This window comes from Rhodnius prolixus, unplaced genomic scaffold (assembly GCF_049639745.1).
Source record: "Rhodnius prolixus isolate KJV_2025 unplaced genomic scaffold, Rpr scaffold_10, whole genome shotgun sequence".
Taxonomy (NCBI): Eukaryota; Metazoa; Arthropoda; class Insecta; order Hemiptera; family Reduviidae; genus Rhodnius; species Rhodnius prolixus.
The window spans coordinates 43,996-66,936 of record NW_027411615.1 but is presented as its reverse complement, the minus strand read 5'-3'; the positions used below and the strand labels follow the sequence as shown (position 1 = coordinate 66,936).

Genomic DNA, 22,941 nt, shown 5'->3' with positions numbered 1-22,941 from the left:
CTTTTTAACCTGTAATTAATAGTTTTATTATTATAAATAACTAGATATTACAGTCAATCTACAGTGCTACTTGAACATATATTTTGTAGACGAAAATGGCCAGCCTAAGGGTCTGTGATATCTAATAAATTCTAAAAAATAACTTATTAATGAAAATTAATGCAGTAGAATTACTTAAATATTAATGAAGTATTAATGAAATGTTGGGTACTCGCTGATTTGTGTACCTTTTGGCGTTTAATCAACCCTTATACTTAACATTTTAAACTGTAAGTTTTTGTTAAGGAGATTAATATTACAGATCATGCTCGAAATGGCTTCCACCATTAGAGATGCATAGACACGCTCTTTCCTGCCAATTGCCCTTACTGCCAAAGAAATAGATTCGAATTTAACCGAGTTACAGGCATCTATTATTCTTTGCTTTAGTTCATCTACAGATGCAATCCTGACTTGATTCTGATGCACCTAGATTTAGAAATGCTTTTAGGTAAGCAGAAATAAGGAAAGAAAGATAAAAGTTATGAATAATCACCTTGTTTTTCAGAGATCCCCAAAGGAAATAGTCCATAGGTGTCAAATCCGGTGAGAGAGGTGGCCACTGAATCGCCCCCCGTGTCGATATAACACCATCAGGCATGTAAAGAGATATCTCGATAGGCAATTTGATGGGCGTGTAAACGAGTTAATTCATAAGTTATGAATGAATCAAAATTATAAATGCTTAATATATTACTGAAAATAGAATGGAGACTGGAGACAGCAATTTATGAATTTTGTTTAGAAGTTCAGTGCTAAATATAGCTCCTCCATTAGACACACAAACAGTTCCCCCTTCAACAACCTATCAATGTATTTATATATAGGATACATAGAGTAAATGGGATACATTTACTACAATATAATTTATTCTGAAATGAAATAGTTATAAAAAAAAAATGAAAAAGGTGCTTGTACGACAACGAATTCTTACACGAACTACCCAATGTTCAAAAAAATCTTAAAATTTTAGATATTAGGGGGTTTATGGGTAGGAGATCCTTGTTCTGCATTCTTTTATGACGCTTTTCAGTTTAAGATACGGTTCCACCCGACTTCGTAAGATTAAACACTTTACACACCACCACCAGTAAGTAAAGTAAGTAAGTAAAGGCCTAGAGACCAGGAGAAGAACCCACTAAACCAACAATACACCTTAGCTTTGCCTATAGCCTATAACCGCCTAACATACTTTACTATAAATTTCTCATATTAACCAATAAATAAAATCCAAGGCCTAGAGACCGGGGAATCGAACTCACTAACCAGCAATACACCTTAGCCTATAGCCTCCTGACATACTTTACTGATAATTTCTCATATTAACCATTAAATAAAATCCAAGGCCTAGAGACCAGGAGTAGAACCCACTAAACCAACAATACACCTTAGCTTTGCGGGTCTAGCCTATAACCGCCTAACATACTTTACTATAAATTTCTCATATTAACTATTAAATAAAATCCAAGGCCTAGAGACCAGGAGTAGAACCCACTAAGCCAACAATACACCTTAGCTTTGCGGGTCTAGCCTATAGCCTCCTAACATACTTTACTGATAATTTCTCATATTAACCATTAAATAAAATCCAAGGCCTAGGAGACCAGGAGTAGAACCCACTAACCATCAATATACCTTAGCTTTGCGGGTCTAGCCTATAGCCTCCTAACATACTTTACTGATAATTTCTCATATTAAACATTAAATAAAATCCAAGGCCTAGAGACCAGGAGTAGAACCCACTAAACCAACAATACACCTTAGCTTTGCGGGTCTAGCCTATAACCGCCTAACATACTTTACTGATAATTTCTCATATTAAACATTAAATAAAATCCAAGGCCTAGAGACCGGGGAATCGAACCCACTAACCAGCAATACACCTTAGCTTTGCGGGTCTAGTATCTTAACCGTTCGGCTACCGTGGCGCCTAACACCACCAGTATTTAGGAATAATATTAAGTGTAACTAATTTGATCAATTAAAAATTCCAAGTATAGATTTATTTCTTATAATTTTTATTAACATTAGTGAGCGAATTGTATAAGATTTGACCTAAATATCTGCCTCTGTTTGGACAAGTAATATGGACCTGGTAATAAATCAAGTTAGAACGGAGCAGCCGCGGGAAGTTCCCCTTAAAACTGTATGTACATAAGCAGGTGTGTGAGCATGTGTACATAAGCAGGTGTCTGGGGGTGGCTGTTTGCCATGCCGCCTCACCGGAATGTGGTGGGGAACGTATATATCATGAATCCAACCTTATAACTTCATGCCTCAACACTAATAATGTTGGCTAGCGGCTTCCCTCTCTTCCTCCCTCTCCACAATCTCTATCTCAGCACACAGCCTCACAGAATACAATCCTCGAGTATTAAGTTAACATATTAGCCTAGTGAAATGCTAGGGGCATACGTGGCCGCCTGTTTGATATACCGTAACCTGAAATGTAGGTCTGTTTGCACTCCAACCAATTTTATAGGATATAGAATTTACCTAGATGATATCTATTTCAATTTCTAGTGAAAAACTAACATTTCTCGCCTGCCGTCCTAGCAAGCAGCGGAAGTGTATTGGAAAACTCTGTTAAATACATTCTGTAGATAGGATTTTTCATTCAGCTCAACAATGTCCGATTTACGATAAGAGCCAAGGTTTGAGGCTATGTTATTTTTTAGAAATATTTTTTTCCCCCTTTATTCTTAAGTTCCAAAACTGCGTAACATATAAACGCAACAAGCAAATATGATAGCGTATAGTACATCATAAATGTGAAATATAGAACAGAAAATAAAATGAAAATAAAGTAATATATAAAGTAAAAACCAAATAAAATAATAAATAAATAAGTAAATAAAATAAAACACAGGAAGGGCTTGAATGAGGGCCATCCAACGATGACCATCATAAGTCGGTTAAAGTAAAATACCGAATGATTTGAATACGAAGGATGACCATTTTATCATTCGACCAGGTGATCGCGAGGCCATCGGGCGCCTCAGTCTGCGAGGAGGATTTGACGGGAGGTTAGTGCAGGACAGGTTGCAGATTAAGTGATTATGATGTTGGTAAAGTTTGGAGTGGAATTTGATGTAGCGGGGACTGGGCAAGGTCAGAAACAAGATGGGATTCGCAGGGCCGCTGTGGATGGTATGGTTGCTCACGTAGAAGGGTGCATCAGTTATGGTTCGAAGGATTTTTGGACTGGAGAGTTTTTGGATTCTGTTTAGGTTCGAACGCTTAGCTGTTCCGTACAATTCAAGTCCGGATAGGAGCGAGTAGGGCTGAGTATAGCCGTTTCTTGTAAAGTAAGAGTCAGTTTTGACCGTTTGTCAAATAGTCTTTTGAGCATTCGATATCTCTGGTTTAGTTCAAGTCAGAAATAGTTTAAATAATATATTGGCAACTGTGCACAACAAGAACGGAACAAGTACTTGTACCGGAAGTACTCGTTGTTGAGATCCCCAAGAGTTCGAAAAAGTGATTTTTTCTTGCTTGAAATTATTTTTAATGCGCATAAATAAATTATACAGTAAAACGTTTTTTGGCTAAATTAGTTTTGTGACTAGAACGGAAATTGATTCTATTCCCTGCACGAAAAGAATATTGGTGACACAAGGGCGGAAGCTTTGCCCTTAGATTGTTCGTTTTTCTTCTGAACTGAACACTTTCATAGGAACTTCGCTCTCCCTAAAACCGGAAATCACATACAACCATTTCCTTTTTTTTTTGAGAACCGAAGCGAAGATTATCCAGATTGGGCTAAATTTTTAATAGCCAATTAAGAGTGATTTTTTAAAAAAAGTTCAATTTTAATATCTTACAGTTAAATTGATTTGCTTCCGTTAAAAAAAAAAAAAATGCAAAAAAAAAGCGGTCGTATAGAATGAAACTGCAACCAATAAAAACAATCAGAGCTTTTATGTGCGCAAAGGGTGCGCTGGTAAAGGCCAAACCCAGACAATAAAATGCGCCCTTAATACTAGCCCCAGGGTCGTGAGGGGGGGGTTGAAAGTTGGCAATCAGTAGTTATTATCTTTATATGGCGTCTGCGATAGTGTAATAAAATGGAAGATTGGACAAACATACAGAATCGAATTTCTTTCTGTTGGAAAAACTAAAAGAAAAATCGTAAAATCAATGGTTTTTTATTATTATTATTTTTATTACTACTGTTAGTAGGTTATGTACTGGATTAACCTTATAAATATGTTTATTTTGTGGCAATATCGATAAGTCTAAGAATCGATCAAGGTGCAGGTAAAATGTGTAAGTGGTCTCATGAACGAGATAAGCCAAATCGATCGATGTTTAATCGATTTTTGAAAATAACCTCTTCCCTTCAGACTGAAATTTTTTTACTGAATATTTAACATTTTAAATGACTAACACTTTTTTTTTAGTCAAAAAATATTTAATTATTTTAATTTATTGTCAACTTTTTTCCACAATAATTTATGTATGTCTAAAATAGAAAATAAAGAAAAAATAATAATAATTTAAAAAACAAAAACAAAATTAAAAAAAAACTTAAGAATTAGAGATTAAACGAGCACTTCCGATACTAAGGATCCCCAAACGTTTCCTGTATGAAAACACATTACCGGAAAGTACGTCACCACACTCCATTACTAATTCTTGCCCAATCATTTTCTCTTACTTAAGAAAACGAGAAAATGAAAATGACATCATTATATTATTACATTTTACTTCATTTTGGAAAAACAATTAAATTTTAAATAATTAATGTATTATCTATTTAAATAGCCGTGTAAAATATCTCACCCTGATGTTTCCTTGATTATGAGCACTAACCTAATTACATTATTTTATAATTAAATTTTCATTAAATAGGATTTGGGGGTACTGGCACACCTAAAATACAAAATATGAAAAAACTATAGTTTGAATTTTAGGTGTGCCAGAACCCCCAAATCCTATCTACTTTATTTATTTATTTGCTTCTGATTCACGTTTTCATCCATCTTCAAGAGAAAGTTTGTGAGACACTTTTCGAGTTCTACTTTTTAAAAAAGTTTCTGTCACATACTCCACTGATTTTTTTTTTAAATGTTTAGTGCTAGTAAAACATTCGACTTCGAAATCTTTTAGTTGAAGTGGTCTACAATATAGTACCGGAAGTGGCTGAAAGAGAGAGAGAAATAAGGACGCCTAAAAAGGAAATAAAAATAAAAACTAGTATAAAAACATTAATTCGGATTTCCTTTTACCGCTGTTTGTGTTATTAAATTTCCTTCAGACAGGAAAAGGAAGCTGGAACAAAATGGGAGGAAGGAAATACCGGATACAGTTTAAAGTAGAGTAACGATAATTATCACCAACGGGGTTTTAGTTTCCCAGCTACCAATCAGGAGATAGCTAGCTATTTAAGTCAATTTTTGGTTGTCTTAATCTAAAATACTAAATACCCCGGCCGCGTCCCTAATCGCTCACCTAGCCATGGCGACGACCCATTCAATGGGTGAATATTCTATTTCGCTTTACCGGAAGAATGGTCTAAGCAAAAAATAAAGAAAGGCTCCATTTCTAGGTAAGCAACTTATGTCAAAGATTAAATTTCCTTCTATCCTTTCGGTGTGTGCGTGTGTGTGTGTGTAAAAACGAGGTCATCCTGTCGACATGAAGAACACCTTGTGTAGGCATCCTGTAGGGCGGTGATCGTCCTTCTTCTTCTTCTTCTTCTTCCTGGTCCCTAAGGGATGACAGAACGTGACCGTACTACGCTATTACTCTATTCAACTTGTCCCTTTTTTTTTTCAAACATTATGCATATTGAATTATAATTTACTTAACTTCCGTTACACAGAGGAAAAACGAAAACTTCGTAAATAATTCTCTGTGTATGTTTAAATATGCGGAAAAGAAGCGGCTGTTGTAGAAAGTACGATTTCTCTTTAGTTTGTTTAAAAATTACAACTTCCTGTTTGTAATCCTAATCAATCTACCATGGATCTGTTTATTTCCTGTATTTTATAAAAGATATTGTTATCGATAATAAGATTTTTGACAAATTCGATATCAACCAACTCAATCGATTTTATTGAAAACTTAGTACGATAATTCTAAGCACGTAGATCTACGTATAACTTTTATTTAGAATATCAACCCAGGGAAATTTAGATTAAGGGCACTTCTAGGTGATTAGGTTGGTTAAGCATTTCTCTAAAGTGTCTTTACTGTTCATTGTACAGCCCTACCACCTATACAGGGTGAACGCACCAATCGCTAATAACTTTTTAGGAAAGCGAAATTTCGAAAAAACCCACGAAGTAAACTATATGTTTTTTTTTTTTGGGTCTAGTTTTCAAATTTTCCATCCCCGATGCTGTATCTTCATTTTTGGCGGAGTTACGGGCAAATACCCCGACTGGGGTTTCACAAGGACCACTGGTTTTGACAATGATTATGAAAACTACATAAAAAAAAACTATGAAAAATGACGTTGACCCCGTTTCGATATCCCTAATATTTGTCGAGATATTTGAGATCAAAGTTACAATTTTTATCTTATTCGTGAACGGTTTTCAATATTAATTTTCCACCAGAAATACACGTTTTGGGAGGTCCTCAGACTGCAAAAATTTTGTTATTTGCGACGAAAATTACAAAAATAATAATGGAAACTAGACAAAAAAAAAACTTATAGTTTACTTCGTGTTTTTTTTTGGGAATTCCGCTTTCCTAAAACGTTATTTGCGATTGGTGCGTTTTAAATGGATCACCCTGTATACATAGTAATACGAATCAAATGAGAGACTGAATTTCTAAATTTGGTAAAAATCGGCAGACCGGAAGTTCGCATTCGGAAGTTCAGTAGTGCTCTCTCTACTTCCTCTAATCCATTTATACTGCCTCTCGCCTCAACTGGCAATCCTCCGCTCAATGGTCCCAAGACTTCCTTCAGATCTGAAGATCATCGTCATCATCGATTTCCTGTAGAGAGTGCTACAGCTGGGTAGTTGTTCTCCCGCCTGCTCTTCACGCCCCAATTATATCTTCATCAATCATATTTTCTTACTGCATACATTTATATACAGATGGTAAATTATTTTAGATAAATTTGAAAAGCAAATTTTCAAATAAAAATAGAAAAAAAGATGTAGTCGTGTTGAGTTGTTACACCTGATATATATATTTTTTCTCTTCCTTTGTTTTCTAATTAAACAATAATTTTTCCTTCTTTTTTTTACAGGAATGGTGTCCTGCGGTTTGAGATTATCGCCAAAGGTGACCGAAGCCGAACGATATGTGAACGACACGTATATAGTTACCTGTATCGCCGAGAACAGCTCAGCTGAGACTACCTGGTCTGGACCACATGGCCGTATTAATTCTACTAGGGGCAGGTACTTCAATTTCATTAGTTTGAATTTTTTTTTTTAAGTTGTTTTCTAATTTTTTGGTGGCAAGAAATGTATCAAACTTCTAAGGTGCTTTAGAATGAATATTTTTTTGTGGGAGGGGCATCTGTTCATCGACCCACATTTATATACGTAGATCCACATTTAATGAATCTCGAATGATCTATCTCAGTGCCCTACTTGGGCTTGTACAACCCCTAATCACCCACTGCTTCAATAATTTTCAAATTGCCATGATCCAATTCTCTTTGCAGACACTAAAGAGCCATCCATTTCTTAGTCTCCTCAGTTTCTAAGGATCCATACTTTTCTTTTAACTACTAATGGCGCTAACTTTCCTTTAGTCCTGCAGAGATCTCGTCTTACATTTCTGATCATAATTTCGGCTGGAAAAGCCCCATAATTCTGAATAATCAGATCGTCACTTTTCCTAAGCAATCTTAATACAATACTTATGGTACTTAATAACAAGTCTCGCTAAGTCTACGAGTACTTTTTTTTTTCTTTTCTTTTTTTTTTGAAGTTTTCTCGAAGAAAAGTTCGAACCGATTTCAACTTGATGCGCTTCCCGGGTTCATGTAGATGGAATACTTTTATACAAACCGTTTTCTTTAGATAATCATTTTTAAGGCATTTTTGGTGGAAAGTGGTGGAGACTAAAAGTAAAGTAAAGTAATTGCCTATTTTTTTCTGGCGGGCTTTACGTCCGACTACCAATTAGGAAAATAGTAGAGACTATATTCCCCTCTAAAGTGCTATTTTGATACAAGAAAAAAAAATCTATCAGTATAATGCTAATAAGAAAGCGAATGTTTACGTAAAACTCCAAAATTAACGAACATTTAAACGGAAGTGCCATTCTTACGAATAAAGTTTTTGAATGCGTAATTTTTTATCATTTTATCAAAACATTTTTAGTTTATTTATGAAACATAAAAGTGTTTACCAAGTTGGACTTTGGAATATCTACAACAACCGTCGAGAACTGCTTCCAGCATCAGCCTCCAGCCATCCAAATCGAAATAACTGGCAATCCAAACTAGTGGTAGTAAACCGGATATTGTTTTCATAATTAGAATTGCACTTCTCCGTGCTTTCACTTGCACTCTCTCTCTCTCTCTCTCTCTCTCTCTCTCTCCCTCCCTCCCTCCCACCCTCTCTCTCTCTCCATCCCTCTCTCTCACTCCTCAATGCATCTTGTGCATAATGTACCAGAGTATTGTTCGAATAACCAGGTAATTAATGTGCTGCATAAATAATACGTCAGGAGTTAGTGTGTGTGGTGGTTTGTTTTTACTGTCAACTTGGAGCGGTTATTTTAATTTGGAAACAATGATATGTATATATGTATATCTTGACATAAAACATGTTTTCACATTGGGCACACAATAACGTTCGCTCGTTTACGTAAACATACGTTAAATTACTCTTTAATGTTTAATAGAACTGGACAGTATTTACCAAAATTATTGATCGAAATTTATTTTCAAAATTCATTATTATTTTATATATATTAATATATATATTAACTTGAAGCTAAACCCAAAGAAATATCTTTTCTTTTTCTTTTTTAATCTTTTATTGTAATTTACCACTGCAACAGTTGTTGCAACAAGCAAATATAGTAAAAGAAATAGAAGAAAATCATGAGTGGAGAAGGCACCCTGTGGTGCGACTCCAGTTACGTGCTTTGCTCTCACGATAAGAGAAGATCACGAGGCCATCTTCTCTTCAATCTCCTTAGAGGATTACCTGGCGTAATGTGGAGGAAGATAGGTATTCTATGAGAGGGTTAGGATGAGCTGCTGTAGAGTGGAATGAAATTTGAGAAAACGAGTGTTAGCAAGATCTTTAATGAAAGGGATTTTGAGATCATTATGGATAGTGTGAGGTTAGATACATAGAACGAAGTTAGGTAAGAAGTTTTCGAAGTATTTTTGACTGCAGGCGTAGTGAGTTGGAACGCTTAGTCGATCCCCATACTTCGATACCGTATGACCAAATAGATCGCAGTAACAACAGGTATAAGAGTCTTTTGTTATGTAGGTTAAGTTTCGAACGTTTGTCAAGTAGTCTGGCGAGAAGTTTGTAGCGTTGGTTAGTTTCTTGTCTTTTCAGTCTAGTATGGGGATTCCATGTCAACCGTTTGTCTAGGTGCAGTCCAGGGTAGCGTACTTTGTCTACAGTTGGTATAGGAATTTGGTTCAAGATGACAGGAGGTAGGATTTTCCATCTGAGAGTAAATACTATAAATTTTGATTTCGTAACGTTGGTTTTGATTCTCCATTTGAGAAGCCAGTCCTGTAAGTGGTTGATGTGTGTTTGTAGAGTTCGTGTAACGATAAGAGGATCGGAATAAGGAGATAAGATTGCAGTATCGTCAGCAAAGGTAGAAAGAATGGTCTGCTGTATATAAGGAGTAAAGAAGAGGACCTAGGACACTGCCCTGAGGAACACCAGCTCGAGCTAGACGGATATCAGAGTCTGCTGCTCCACAGTTGACTCTGAAATATCGATCTTTTAGGTAAGATTTGAGGATGAGGTAGTAAGTATGAGGAAGAATCTCCCTCAGCTTAAACAGTAGTCCCTCGTGCCACATCCTGTCCAACGCCTGTGCGACATCAAGGAAAACACTCGGGCAATACTGCTTTCGCTCGAGGGAGGTAGCAATAGTATCTCCAACGCGAAGCACCTGGTGAGAAGTTGAGTGATGTCTCTGAAATCCGAATTGATGATCCGGAATTATATTTTGTTCTGACACTAAAGGATAAAGTCTTTTAAGAAGTAGCTTTTCGAGGATCGACGAAATTTAGAAGTAGAGAATAAATTCCTAGACTATGTTAAGACAATTAAGACTACGAAGGTCGTTTGAAAAGTCCGTGCAAAGTCAGAGAGATAGCACTACTGGCGCGTATCGAGGTTATGTTTAGTTAGTAGCATCTCTTGGAAGAACACACACCAAGTTTCAGCCAGATCGGTTTATTTCTTTGTGTTTGGCATTCGTTTGAATCGAGGAAGTCGAGTGAATTTCAAAAAATGGACGAAAAAGAATTTCGTGTGTTGATTAAACACTACTTTATGAAAGGCAAAACGCCTGAGGAGACTAAAGAGAAGCTTGATAAACATTATGGTGACTCTGCACCTTCGATTAGAACAGTTTATAAGTGGTTTCAAAATTTTCGGAGTGGCCATTTGGGCACAAGTGACGCTGAACGTTCTGGACGCCCTGTTGAGGTTACTACTCCAGAAATCATTGATAAAATCCATGATATGGTGATGGATGACAGAAGAGTGAAGGTGCGTGAGATTGCTAGTGCTGTGGGCATCTCGAATGAACGGGTACATAATATTTTGCATCAACATTTGGACATGACAAAGCTATCCGCAAGATGGGTGCCGCGATTGCTCACGCTTGACCAAAAACGAAATCGTGTGAAGTGTTGCAAGGACGGTTTGCAGTTGTTCCAGAAGAATCCGCAGGACTTTAAGCGTCGTTTCGTCACTGTGGATGAAACATGGATACATCACTACACTCCTGAGACCAAAGAACAATCTAAACAATGGGTTACCAAGGGGGAATCTGCGCCAAAAAAGGCGAAGACCGTTCCTTCGGCCGGAAAGATTATGGCGACTGTCTTTTGGGATTCGCAAGGAATAATCCTCATCGACTATCTGGAAAAGGGTAAAACTATTAAAGGTGCATATTATTCATCGTTATTGGACCGTTTGAAAACCGAGCTGCAAGAAAAACGCCCACGATTGGCCCACAAAAAAGTCCTTTTCCATCACGACAACGCACCAGCTCACACCTCAGCAGTTGTGGTCGCAAAATTAATGGAAATAGGGTTCCAACTCGTTTCACATCCCCCCTATTCTCCAGACTTGGCTCCCTCGGACTACTATTTCTTTCCCAATATGAAGAAATGGCTGGCGGGAAAAAGATTTTATTCAAACGAGGAGGTGATTGCAGAAACGAATGGCTATTTTTCAGACTTGGACAAATCCTATTATTCGGAAGGGATCAACAAACTAGAGCAGCGTTGGACGAAGTGTATAAGCCTCAAAGGAGACTATGTTGAAAAATAAAAAAGGTTTACCCCCAAAAATTAAGTAGTTTTTATTTTTGCACGGACTTTTCAAACGACCCTCGTATGTTCAGCTGTTTCAAATACCCAGTAAAAAATAAATCAGCTTGTTCATACGAAATTCAGCGTATTCCGAGCGATTATCAACTTAAAATTTGTCTAAAAATTATTATGACAAGAATAAAACAATATTTCTAAAGTAAAAAAGTTGGATAACATTGAAAAAAAACTTCCAGTAATAGGGCTAGAAATTTATTGTGCAGATTAGTTCATAATTCCGCCACCAGGCAACAGAACTAACTGGACAGGTACTTTTGAGCTCCTATACCATCGACTCCGTTTAATGAAAGAACAAGTTATGAATGTAGGCAGAATATGTTATATTTAAATTAAGATGTGCCTAATTTAGATTTGATTAAACAAATTTTGTAGTTATAAATAAATTAAGTTGTAAATTAAATTAATTTTTGGTAGTTAAAATTTTTATTGCATAAATTGATTCTTTATGAAATACCTACGGAGGAAAAAATAGTAAAAAAAATCTAAACAATTGTTTTAATAGAGAAAATTGACGTTAAAAGTCTTAATGGCGGAGCGAGTAAGGCTCTAGTGGGCGTGTATACTGACCAATAGAAGCGTAGTATGGTGGGAGGTCGGCCACGTTCAATTACACGCCCACATACCGCTTCTACGTTCCACCATTACGACTTTTTAGGGTATTTTTCCTTAAGAGAAATGTACTCTAGAATTTTTTCACTATTTTTTCCACCATAGGTATTTAATAAAGAATGAAATTATGCAAAAACCATAATAAATTATTTTGAATTTTTATATTACGGTTCACCATCAACTACGGTTTATGAATGACTGCAGAATATGTTATATTTTATACGTAATTAATTATGATGTGCCTAATTTGATTTGATTGAACAATTAAAGTGTACAGTATATCTTAAATGAATCAATCTCAAATGACTGGAATCTCGTTGTACTCATGTAGCCTCGGTTTTGTAATATTAGATTTTAGCTTGGTTTCAGTTATATTCTAAATGATAAGGATTCTAAAAAAAAGAAAAGATCTTTCTAAATAAAAAGTCTCAGAATTATCAAATTAGGAGAAAGAAGATTCAATTTAAATTTAGTTTGAAAACTCAATTTCGTCAGTATTAAAATCTGATGGTTTGACAATTTTGACATTTCAGTAACTCAATAAAAGTTTGAAGTTACACCAAACATTTATTTGCCGATGAATCCAGCAATATTGACGTAGCAATGTTAACTTTGTCTAGGTAATTAATCGATTGTTTGTTTGTTGAAGCGAATTGTAGTTTGGCGTCATTGCTAAAATAAACGAGTGAGTATGATGATCTTATTAAGCAAACTGATATTTGTTGAATATTTATGATCTTATTAGTACCGTAGGGTTTTCTCGATTTTCTTTCCACAACAAATAGAGTCTAACTGCACCGGAAAATGTTTTTTTTTATAAGATGACGACTTGTTTGTAGTTATACAAAAACAGATTATGATGTACTTTAAATTTGATGATGTAAAAAAATAGTTAACTAAAATAATTACTATATATTTATTATCAAATTTATTTGTTATTTTCTTTTTACAAGGCAATTATCAAGGAAAGGGATTAGCTCACTGCTTAGCGTATTACTGGATTCCAAAGAGGAGATCCCGGGTTCGAATCCAGTTGCTGCTCTTTAATTTTTTTTTTTTTCCTAGACTGATCCTGGCAATAATCTTCCTTTCCCTTGGTCTAATGAATCTGTCACTCCCCCCAAAAAGGAGGTACATTACTCTATGATTGTGTAATGCTGGAAATGAATCTCGCATCTCCGGAAGGTGAAGAAAATTTATAAGTTAGAAGGCTGAGAAGGCAAGAGGAAGTCTTGTGAGTCTATACAACAGATTATTTTATATTATGGTCTCTTGTTAACCCAAATCAGAGAAAATGAAGTACAGATTTTGTCCTCTGGATGAGTAGGAGGAGGCCACCATTGAATGCAGAGAGCCTTCCCGGAAATGCTACATTAATGAGGATCACCAAATCAGGCTTCATGTTTGGCACAATAAATGCGTGTGCTGGGGAACATGCCAAACCCTGGTGACATCCGGAACACAGACCTCCAGGAGAATTATACAATCCTGTTGCTAGAACTCCCCTCCGCCCCTCCAGAGACCCATCAATCCTTAGCACCCCACGTAATTAACAATATTTTGATTATAACATAACAATAAGAAAAACATACTCGCCTCTTTAATATAATTACTACTGTAATTATATCTTCTTGTCAAAATTACATTTACTACGTGCCATATTTGTTTGTTCATGATACAAAAAAAACTACGTGCTGTAATTATAAAAAAGGGAATTTTCTTCCAGCTGCGAAAACCTTAATATCATTTTCCGCTCTTCTGAACGCAACAAACGAGATTTTTCTTTCGCGATTTTGAGAAAAGATTTTTAAAAAAAATAATCAATTTGTAAAACCGTAACATTATACTGAAAAGATTTGTAAACTTGATTGATGGTGTTCAGGAACATATCAATCATATTTTGGTGTAACTTAGTCTGAGAATCATTGTACAGAGCTAGTATTAAGGGACGAAGGGATTATTACGGATTATATGAAATCTGTGCTTAGTCTAGACGGAGTGGAATACTGAATTACATTTATCACTTAAGAACGACAAATCTGTTAAACAAACTAGGCAATTTTGCCTGCTTTTATTCTAAAACATGTTTTCTAGTTTGATCCTCAATAATTAGTCAATTATTCGAAGAGCAATTAAAAATTGAAATTAAAAACTATGTCCTATTGTCGAATAGGAGTCCCCTAGTAATAATGTTAAAGTATACAAAAAATTTATTGGGATAAAAGTATTGTTAAACTGAGAACTGAAAATGATATAAGTATTTGGAAAACTAGAGTAAAAAATGATGGTGAAGAAGTGAAGGATTAGAAAAAAAAAGAGCAAAGAACTTCGACAGAAAAGAGGGTCTAGGATAAGTAGCTAGACTAGGGAAGAATTGACTAAATGTTCAGGTGCAGTCCTGTGGAAACAAAGTTTAGAACAAGAGTTAAGCCGAGAATGCTCTGGGGATCTGAATGAGAGGAGTTCAAAGCTGTATAGATAGGTCTTCGAGATTCGATAGTAAGAAGACTCGAAAGAATGAATTGGCAACAGGTGGAATTAGGTGAGGGGAAAAAAAACCTACTGAACCTGGGAATGCTGAAAATCTAACGCAAGATTCATTTTACATAGTTACAGACGCTCTCTTAAAAAAAAGAGACATCCGTTACCAAAATTAGGAAAATCAGAGAGCAGACAAGCCAGCTGGTGGGTTCTGAGTGGAATATACTATTCGTTAGGGTATTCCAGCAAGTTTGGAGATAAACCAGAAATATAGATGACCCTTGAGATATTAGAAGAAATAGTTTTGACACTATTTTCTATTGTAGATTGGTAGAGAAAGTAGAATATGATAAGCGCCACGATAGCCGTGCGGTTAAGAGGCGAGACCTGCAATGCTAAGATGTATTGTTGGTTTAGTGGGTTCGATTCCCCTGGCCTAGGGCTTGGATTTTATTTAATGGTTAATATTAGAAATTTACAGTAAAGTATGTTTGCTAATCGCTTCCGTCCACGACACCTAGCGCCTCATGAACTGCTTTATAAGATTTATTTTCAGCATTTCCAGAGACTCTCGCATTTCGCACTGCTACGATGAGTTGAAGTGGCTTTTTCCTGTCTGTCCACAGATGCTTCAAACTTCGCCTGTCCACATGATTATATAATATTTCCTCAAGGAAGGCAGGCGTCTTCCTCGAGAGTATCCAGAACCTTCAACAAGACGGCCCATTGGAAATAACTCGATCTAAGTTCAATCAGTTACAGGAAGTTAAACCGTTTACTGATTGTGACTACCATCCGTTTTATGATTGTTTAAAGTATAAATCTGATTAATGCCAGTTTCATTCAACAATAATATTTTCAGCATTCCCAGAGACTTTGGCATTTCGCACTGCTACGATGAGTTGAAGTGGCTTTTTCCTGTCTATCGCCGCCAATATCTTTTGGCTTCTTTCCTTTTTCAAGTCATCCAGTCTCAAAGGCCTTCTTATATTTTTCAACTCCTTAAGTTTAAATGCTCGATACATTCCCGTAACACTAGATCTCGCTCATCTGATCTCTACATTCCCTCTCACCGTACCTCATCCTTTGACAAATCCTTCCTTATACGTGCTAGCTCTCTCTGGAACTCCTTACCATCATCTGTCCGCCATGCTCCTACCCTTTCTATCTTTAAATCCCGGCTATTCAGTTATCTCCTTTCTATTCAGCTTCCTCCGAAATTCTAATTGTTTTAATTTATTTCCTTAATTTCTGCTGTTTTATTATTTTCACTTTTTGTAAATACTTATTTATTTATTTATTTTCTGTTTAATCACAGGCCAAACTATTAAGGCCTCTATTTGTACCTGTGTTTATTCTTAGGGCACAGAATAATAAATTTCTTTTCTATTCTATTCTATTCTAATTGGTAGTCGGACGTAAAGCCCTGCCAGAAAAATAGGCATTACTTACAGTCAAGTAGTCATGATGAGTTTAGATAACAAGCCTTCCTGTAAGTAATCAATTGCTATTTTGTCAAAGAAATCGCCAGGAAGCAATTTTCCACGCGCTATGCTTATAGTGGATACGTCCACCACGAAATGTGGGAAGAATTAGAAAGAATTTAGAAGAAAATCTGATATTGGTTGAAGAAGCTAAAGAAAAATCTTTCTTACAAAATGTTTTTCCTTGATGAAGGCCATAGTAATCTATGGTAAGCTACAGATTGGTCTGGCCGGAAGTAGCTACTTCAAAAGCACGGCTATCTGGATATCAGTAGCATAACAGTAATGGCCTTTCTATAAATAAAATATAAATTCCATATAAATGTTTGGTATAACTATTGCATGATTTCCATATTATACGGGTAGTACCATTCCTGGACTCGTACCCAGATGGGTATTTTGAAGAATACATTATGATGATATATATATATATTACATAAATCTGTTACATCATCTGTATTCATATATTATTAGATTTAAATCTATTACACCCTAGTATTACTCTATTTACATTTACTGCTCCATTTGCGATAATTAAGTTCTTTTATATGAATTTAACAATTAGGCCATTAAGGTAGTTTAACTTGTTATTACACTACGTAATTAGTTATCGGATTTTGGAAATCATTTTTCCTTACAGTTATTGCTCTTAAGAGAAATTATTGCGTAGGTTTCCGAAGAAAATGAATTTTCATCGGGAATACCCGTTTTTCAGATTCCCTTTAATTCCATTTTTTTTTTAAAAAAAAAAAACTTTCCTCTCTTTTGCTTGGAAGTAAGAAAAGCTGGAAGTAAATTAATCGATTGTGAAGACGATTTGCTCTTTTATAACAAGATTCTGTCTTTATTTCCCGTAACAGGAAGTGAACCACACTCAAAGAGGTGGCAGGAAATAGGAAATAGAAGTTAAGTTCTACTTTCTCACCATGTTTGGTATGTAAATCATACCACTTACTTTGTTTACAAAACTTTGCCTTAATGGGGATTCTAATCTGGCATAATCGCTACCTAAATTTGTGAGACCAACGTGAGGCGTCTCTCGGGGGCGGCGGCGGTCTATTAAAATATCGGACATCTCTCGGCCATAGTAATGAACACCTGTGAGAATATTTCGAAAGAGGTTCTTCCACCAATGTGGATGTTAGTGTTTTCTTTGGATGAGAGATAAACTTCAAGGGACCATCACCGAATACCACGTTTTCAGACTTCATAACGTGTATTTCCGGTTGAAAATGACGCAATAGCTGTCACTTCCTGTTAGCAACAGTAAGAGAAAGAATAAAGCTAGATTATTCACTCGCAAAATAAACATCTATTAGTTAAAAAAAAATTAATAATCAATAAAAATAATCATTTGTTCGTTTGTTAAAACTGTTGAAGACAATGCCGGAAGTGAAAGGCAAAAGAAATAAAGTTCGAAGAAGGTTTTTAAATTTTTGAAAAGCTCATTAGCTAAGTTGAGTAATGGCTAAGGATGGCCCCTGTAGATGAATGAAAGTTAGACACAAGTCCGGTGCTTAAAAGTGGCCACTCCGTCGTTTGGTGACGTGGCTGGTGGAAGTAAAGAAGTCAATATTAGGCTGTGTTTTCCTCGTTATTGCCGAGTCTTTTATTCTTAGGATAATTGGCAGTCTGAAGGACTGTGCCCGGCCCTTCCCCAGGATGTGTGTGTAAGCCGCCCCTTTCTAGGCAGTTTGCTGAACAGCCTTTGTTACCCCCGGCTTGTTCTTCTCTTCTCTCTTACCACTTTCTCGCTTTAAAGATCCTCCTCTCTCCAGCTCCAAGACCAGCTCTTTCTCCGCAGTACAATCCACTCAGGGTAATCTACCATCCACGCTCAGTCCTTCATCTTTTCACTTTTTTTTTTTTTTCTTTAAGCTCTTTCTGATACTTTTTTGATATTGTTAAATTAAAATCGACTTGTTTTTTTCAGACAAATAACTGTCCCTAACGTTTTCACCCTTCTGGGTCTTTATCGTTTCAAGGAAACGTTTAATATTGTCTATAGATATCGTTACATGTATTGGTTCACTATAACCATTCTGAGAAAAAAATAGAACATGTCTAATGGGAAATACTTAAAAGATATTAGCATATCGCAAATTACGTGAGAAAATTCTCTATACTTTGTTCGTGGAAAGTCGCCGAAAACCACAAAACTTATTATTGCGTAAAGAGGCACTTCCGCTCTTAAAATACGAGTATCTACTTCAAATTTCGAATTTTATTTACGTATTTACTTCCTACTAATACTAAACAGGAAAACTTAAATGTCACTTCAGAGAGAAGCTTAACCATCATTTTCCCTTAGAGCTTAAGAAGACTTGAGAAAATATTTGAAGCCGTTTTCGTGGGGGGAGGGAACCTCCCCCAAATAAAACTGGAAATAAAAATTCAATGCAGTAAAAAGTTAATTAATTTATTTCCGGTTGGCTGAATTTTTTTTTTATTTTAAAAAAAGGGAATGCATGTACTACCACACCACAACACTACTCTGGAATGTCCCCTTCCCAAGAACATGGTCGGAAGAACGGACATCGACCACTTCCTGTTAGATACGGATATCAATTTACCCAATACGAAATAGCAATATGATATTGCTTATTCACCCTTTACCCAGGATGAATATGTACTTGCGGTAAAAATTCGATTAAATTAATTTTTAGACCAAATCGAAATATTTCCTTGAAAATGATCAACGCGATTTATTTCGGGAGAGTTCAACTTGGGATTTTAAGGTCATACGGGGTCATGACATTAGAGGTTATTGGTCAATAAAACAAGGTCAGATATGAATCATTTTTCTGGAAATTAATTTTTATTTTCTTTTTACTATTGGCAAAACTGGGTGATTGAGTTTTGCGCGGGAAAAGAAAAAAAAAAAAAGAGGAAAAAAAGATAGGGGGAGGCGCTATTTTTTTTAAAAAAAAAAAACTTTTTCGAACTCGGGGCACCTCAATACGGATATTTAGGATTAAAACTTGAAATCTAAAATTAGAAACTTTGTCTACCTACATTATAAAGGAAAGGTAAATAAGGGATTAGCGAACGAAATTCATGAGGTAAATATTTAACCTGCGGAAATGCTAGATCAGCTTTCCGGTATAATTTTAAAAGTAAGAGACACCTGTATAAAGAGCCTCTCGTCCAGATTTTCCTTTAATAAGGTGTGAGGATTAAAGGAAGAAAAAAAATTAGGTAATAAGATGTCACAGGAAGTAGACAGTCAGAACCGGGGAGAAATGGCCGGACAAGGTGCAAAGTATTTGTGTGTGTACCAACATACGGCCACATAAGGAAGCCACTTCTCAAATCTCGCCCAGGCTGTCCAACCGACGAAATAAACCACATTTCCACCACCACTTATATCATTTTCTCCTAGAGCACAAAATGTTCCTGTCCCCCCCCCCACCCCCCCTTCAACTACTCTTAACTTCCGCTATGACATAAGAAGAAAAGAAAAGTTACCACAAAAGTTTTAACTTTCCTAATCTCGCTTGGTTTCTGGTTGATCTCCCCTAGCACATATCTGACATCAGGTTTCCAACTTACATTTATCTCAGTGTAGACCCTACTATCTCACACCGTAACATCCCGTCTCCATCTTCACTACATACAAACGTATATAACATATCTCTCTACAAAAATCCATTTTATGGTACCTCCACGTGGGAAGAGAAGTTACGCTAACGTTTCAAAATATAATTACAGTATAACATACAGTCTTATTAAGTGCACAGTATAACATACAGTCTTATTAAGTGCACAGTATAACATACAGTCTTATTAAGTGCACAGTATAAAAAAGGATTGAAAATATTTACTAAAATTTGACGTCATCGGAAACGCGAATTCCCTGAAGGTTTAATATTGAAGCTATTAATACATGATACGTCATTTATGTTAGTAACATTGTTACTAATACTATATCCTCACTCACTGCTGTAATTATATCATCACCAATGAAAGATCACAATACTATTGCATGGTTCAGCATTGATTTTTCGTCTACTAATGCCCTGTATGTGTAAAAGTCGATGCTGATATAAATGTAGGTCATCTCATGCAATTGTTCATGCATTCAAAGATGTCTTTAATTTGTGCCTAAATTTGAGAAGAATGGTTCTTAGATAATGACGTATTTTAAATTTAAGGTCTAAAACTCTAGTATGGACAGTGTTCTCTTAATTTTGACTGTTCAAAAGTAGTAAAAAATAGGTGTAACGCCTATTTTTTTTAGTCCGGCTTTACAATTCAAAACTGCCTAATTTATAAATGTCGTGGAAGGGAAACGTCTAGCAAACGTTCTTTATTATGAATTTCTTGCATTAACCAGTAAATAAAATCGAAGCCCAAGAGAATGGGAATCGAACCCAGTACCACAATACTTCTTGGATCTTAAGGCTGCGCCACTAACCGCTCGGCTACCGTAGCGCCAATCTGTAAAATGGTATTTCCTGATTTGGAATTGTCTTCCGATTGGATTGGATTTCCGATTGGACTAGCCTGCCTAGATCTTGAATTCGCCACCATAAGTGCTGCTACAAGCAAAGCGTGGGAGTCCTGAGTTTTGGCTTGCCTATCCGTTGATTGTGCCCAGTTTGAACAGATTCTTTAAAAAAAAAACTAACGTAATTTTGACAGTAAACTGAAATTTGTTTTCCGTATTTTAAATTACCATAACTTTTGAAAAACCCGACCGATTTCAAAAAAAATTTTTTTTTTTTAGGAGCTCAAATACTATAAAAATATGCAAAAAAAAAAAAAAAGGATAACGTTCCATTTGAAAAAACAAAGTTGGATGCTGTATCTCGAGATACAGGGGTTTAAAAAAATGTATCAATCACTAAAAATAAACTAGACTAAAAATGATTAAATACGTGTTTTTTATTTTTTCGAAATTTCCCGCCGTTTAAAAAAAATTGGGTGGAGCATATAACTCTGGTCACCCTGTATAAGCAAAAACTGTCACACTTCCGTTATAATACTCAAGATTTAAAGACCGTTTGTTGCCGTACCCGTGCAGTGGGTGAATTCTACTGTAGCATCGTGTTTCACTGAATTGCAACATGGAGGATTAAAAAAATAATTGCAGTTTTTTTTTGTTTTTAGCAGAACGTGTTCATATTTTGAATATTTGTTCTAGAGTTCACATTGAAGAATTTCAAGAAGATGAAGCTGGCAAACAGCTGAGATTGGTGTTCGAAAAGATTACCAGACAAGACAAAGGTACTTATGTTTGCCAGACGAGCGCCACTGGTGGTTCTTCTGCTGAACATCATCATCATCATCCTCAAAGAGTCTTTTTTGAACTTGTCGTAGTCAGTGAGTATTAAACTTGTGTTTATTAAAAGATAAAGTGCGAGTTAAATAAAAAGAGAAGAAAAAAATCCAAGATTGACGGTAGCGTAGCGTGGTTTTTCAAAAATGGCAATGCTTTACTTGATTTCATCAGTTCTGCTGAAATGCCAATTTAATGAGTCGTGTGAGTGGTCACCCTCGATTTATTGACAGTGATCAGCTGAGATAGAAAGCATCTATATTCTGGCTGATTGCTTTACAATCCTTAGTTTGCGATAAGAGACTTTTCTCGTACCTTAGGAATGCAGCGAAACGATGGTGGGAAAATCCCTTGGGCTTTGGGCAAAAAAAAAAACCCTAAAGTTGGCCCAGAACAGCAATAAGCTGCTCTTAACAAGCTGTAGTTGACCGTGTTCGGGGTCCAATCTATTGCACGAATGAACAATCTGTATTTCATTTAAAATCTTACAAAAAAAAAAATCAATTAGCTATTGATGTTGGTAATTAATAATTTCCGCATTTCCATTTATATTTATAATAAGAGAGAAAAGTTAATTTCCCTGGGGCTGTGGAGGTGCGTGAAATGTAAACAAGTGAGAATATTGGCTATCCGGCGGAAATGATATTGACTAATGTTCAAAGCTGACTGGTAGGGTTCTACCTTGAGAGCACTTCGCTGCTGCCCCTGTATAATATTGCATACTACCCACTGAAAGCCAGGCCATAATTTTGAACCTTTGTAGATTATTCAATAGCCGATTGATCAATTCACGCTAGCTACAAGTATGTATTATTATCCAAACCACCATATCCTCCACTTTGAACCATTAAATAGGTCGAAATTAGAGACAGAAACAAAAGAGCCCTGCAATCATTTTTTGTAGTAGTCCCATAGTTGAATATTTTGAGTAAAAGTTCTTATCTGGAGAATTTAATACACATACGAGTACGTATCACGTACGAGCATATACGTATGTAACAAACCATAAAAAATTGGGTTAAAACTTGGGGTATGCGAGCCCTATCACCTAGCGCGTTTTTTCCACAAAAAAACTCTGGAGCTTGAAAATAAATAGTTACAATCAACGCATTTTGCGTTATAAGGCAACAATCATAACAATAAATAACATTCACATATATCAGAGTGGAGAAGTTACCCAGCGGTAACACTCCAAAAACATTCTACATTCTGTTGACTCTCTTCATCAGAGAGGTGATCGCGAGGTCACACTGTCTTTTAAGACTGTCTAGAAGTGTTGTCTGGAAATGTTCTTGTAGAAAGATGTTGTACAAATGGATTGTGATGTAACTGAATGTTAAGATGGAATTTTCTGCAACGTGTTTCAGCCACTTGTGTTGCACGAAAGGAATGTTCAAGTCTGTGTGAATGTTTTGATTAGTGACGTAGAAAGGAGCGTTTACTAAGATTTTAGATTGCAAAGACTGGATCCTTTCGTAGATTTGAGCGTTTGGTTGAACCTCCACAGTTCGATGCCGTAA

General features: G+C 35.9%; 1 protein-coding gene and 1 long non-coding RNA gene across 3 annotated transcripts in view; one reads left to right on the top strand and one right to left on the bottom strand.

The window, feature by feature from the left end:
• LOC141457226 (limbic system-associated membrane protein-like) overlaps positions 1–22,941 on the top strand; it is a 168,541-nt gene that overhangs the window by 130,368 nt on the left and 15,232 nt on the right. For both annotated transcript variants that reach the window (XM_074133906.1, XM_074133907.1), the window contains exons 2-3: positions 7,253–7,406; positions 21,287–21,465. In XM_074133906.1, the coding sequence (XP_073990007.1) occupies positions 7,253–7,406; positions 21,287–21,465 (333 nt within the window). The remainder of the gene's footprint in view (positions 1–7,252; positions 7,407–21,286; positions 21,466–22,941) is intronic.
• LOC141457228 (uncharacterized) overlaps positions 1–22,941 on the bottom strand; it is a 116,133-nt gene that overhangs the window by 89,367 nt on the left and 3,825 nt on the right. The window lies entirely within an intron of this gene.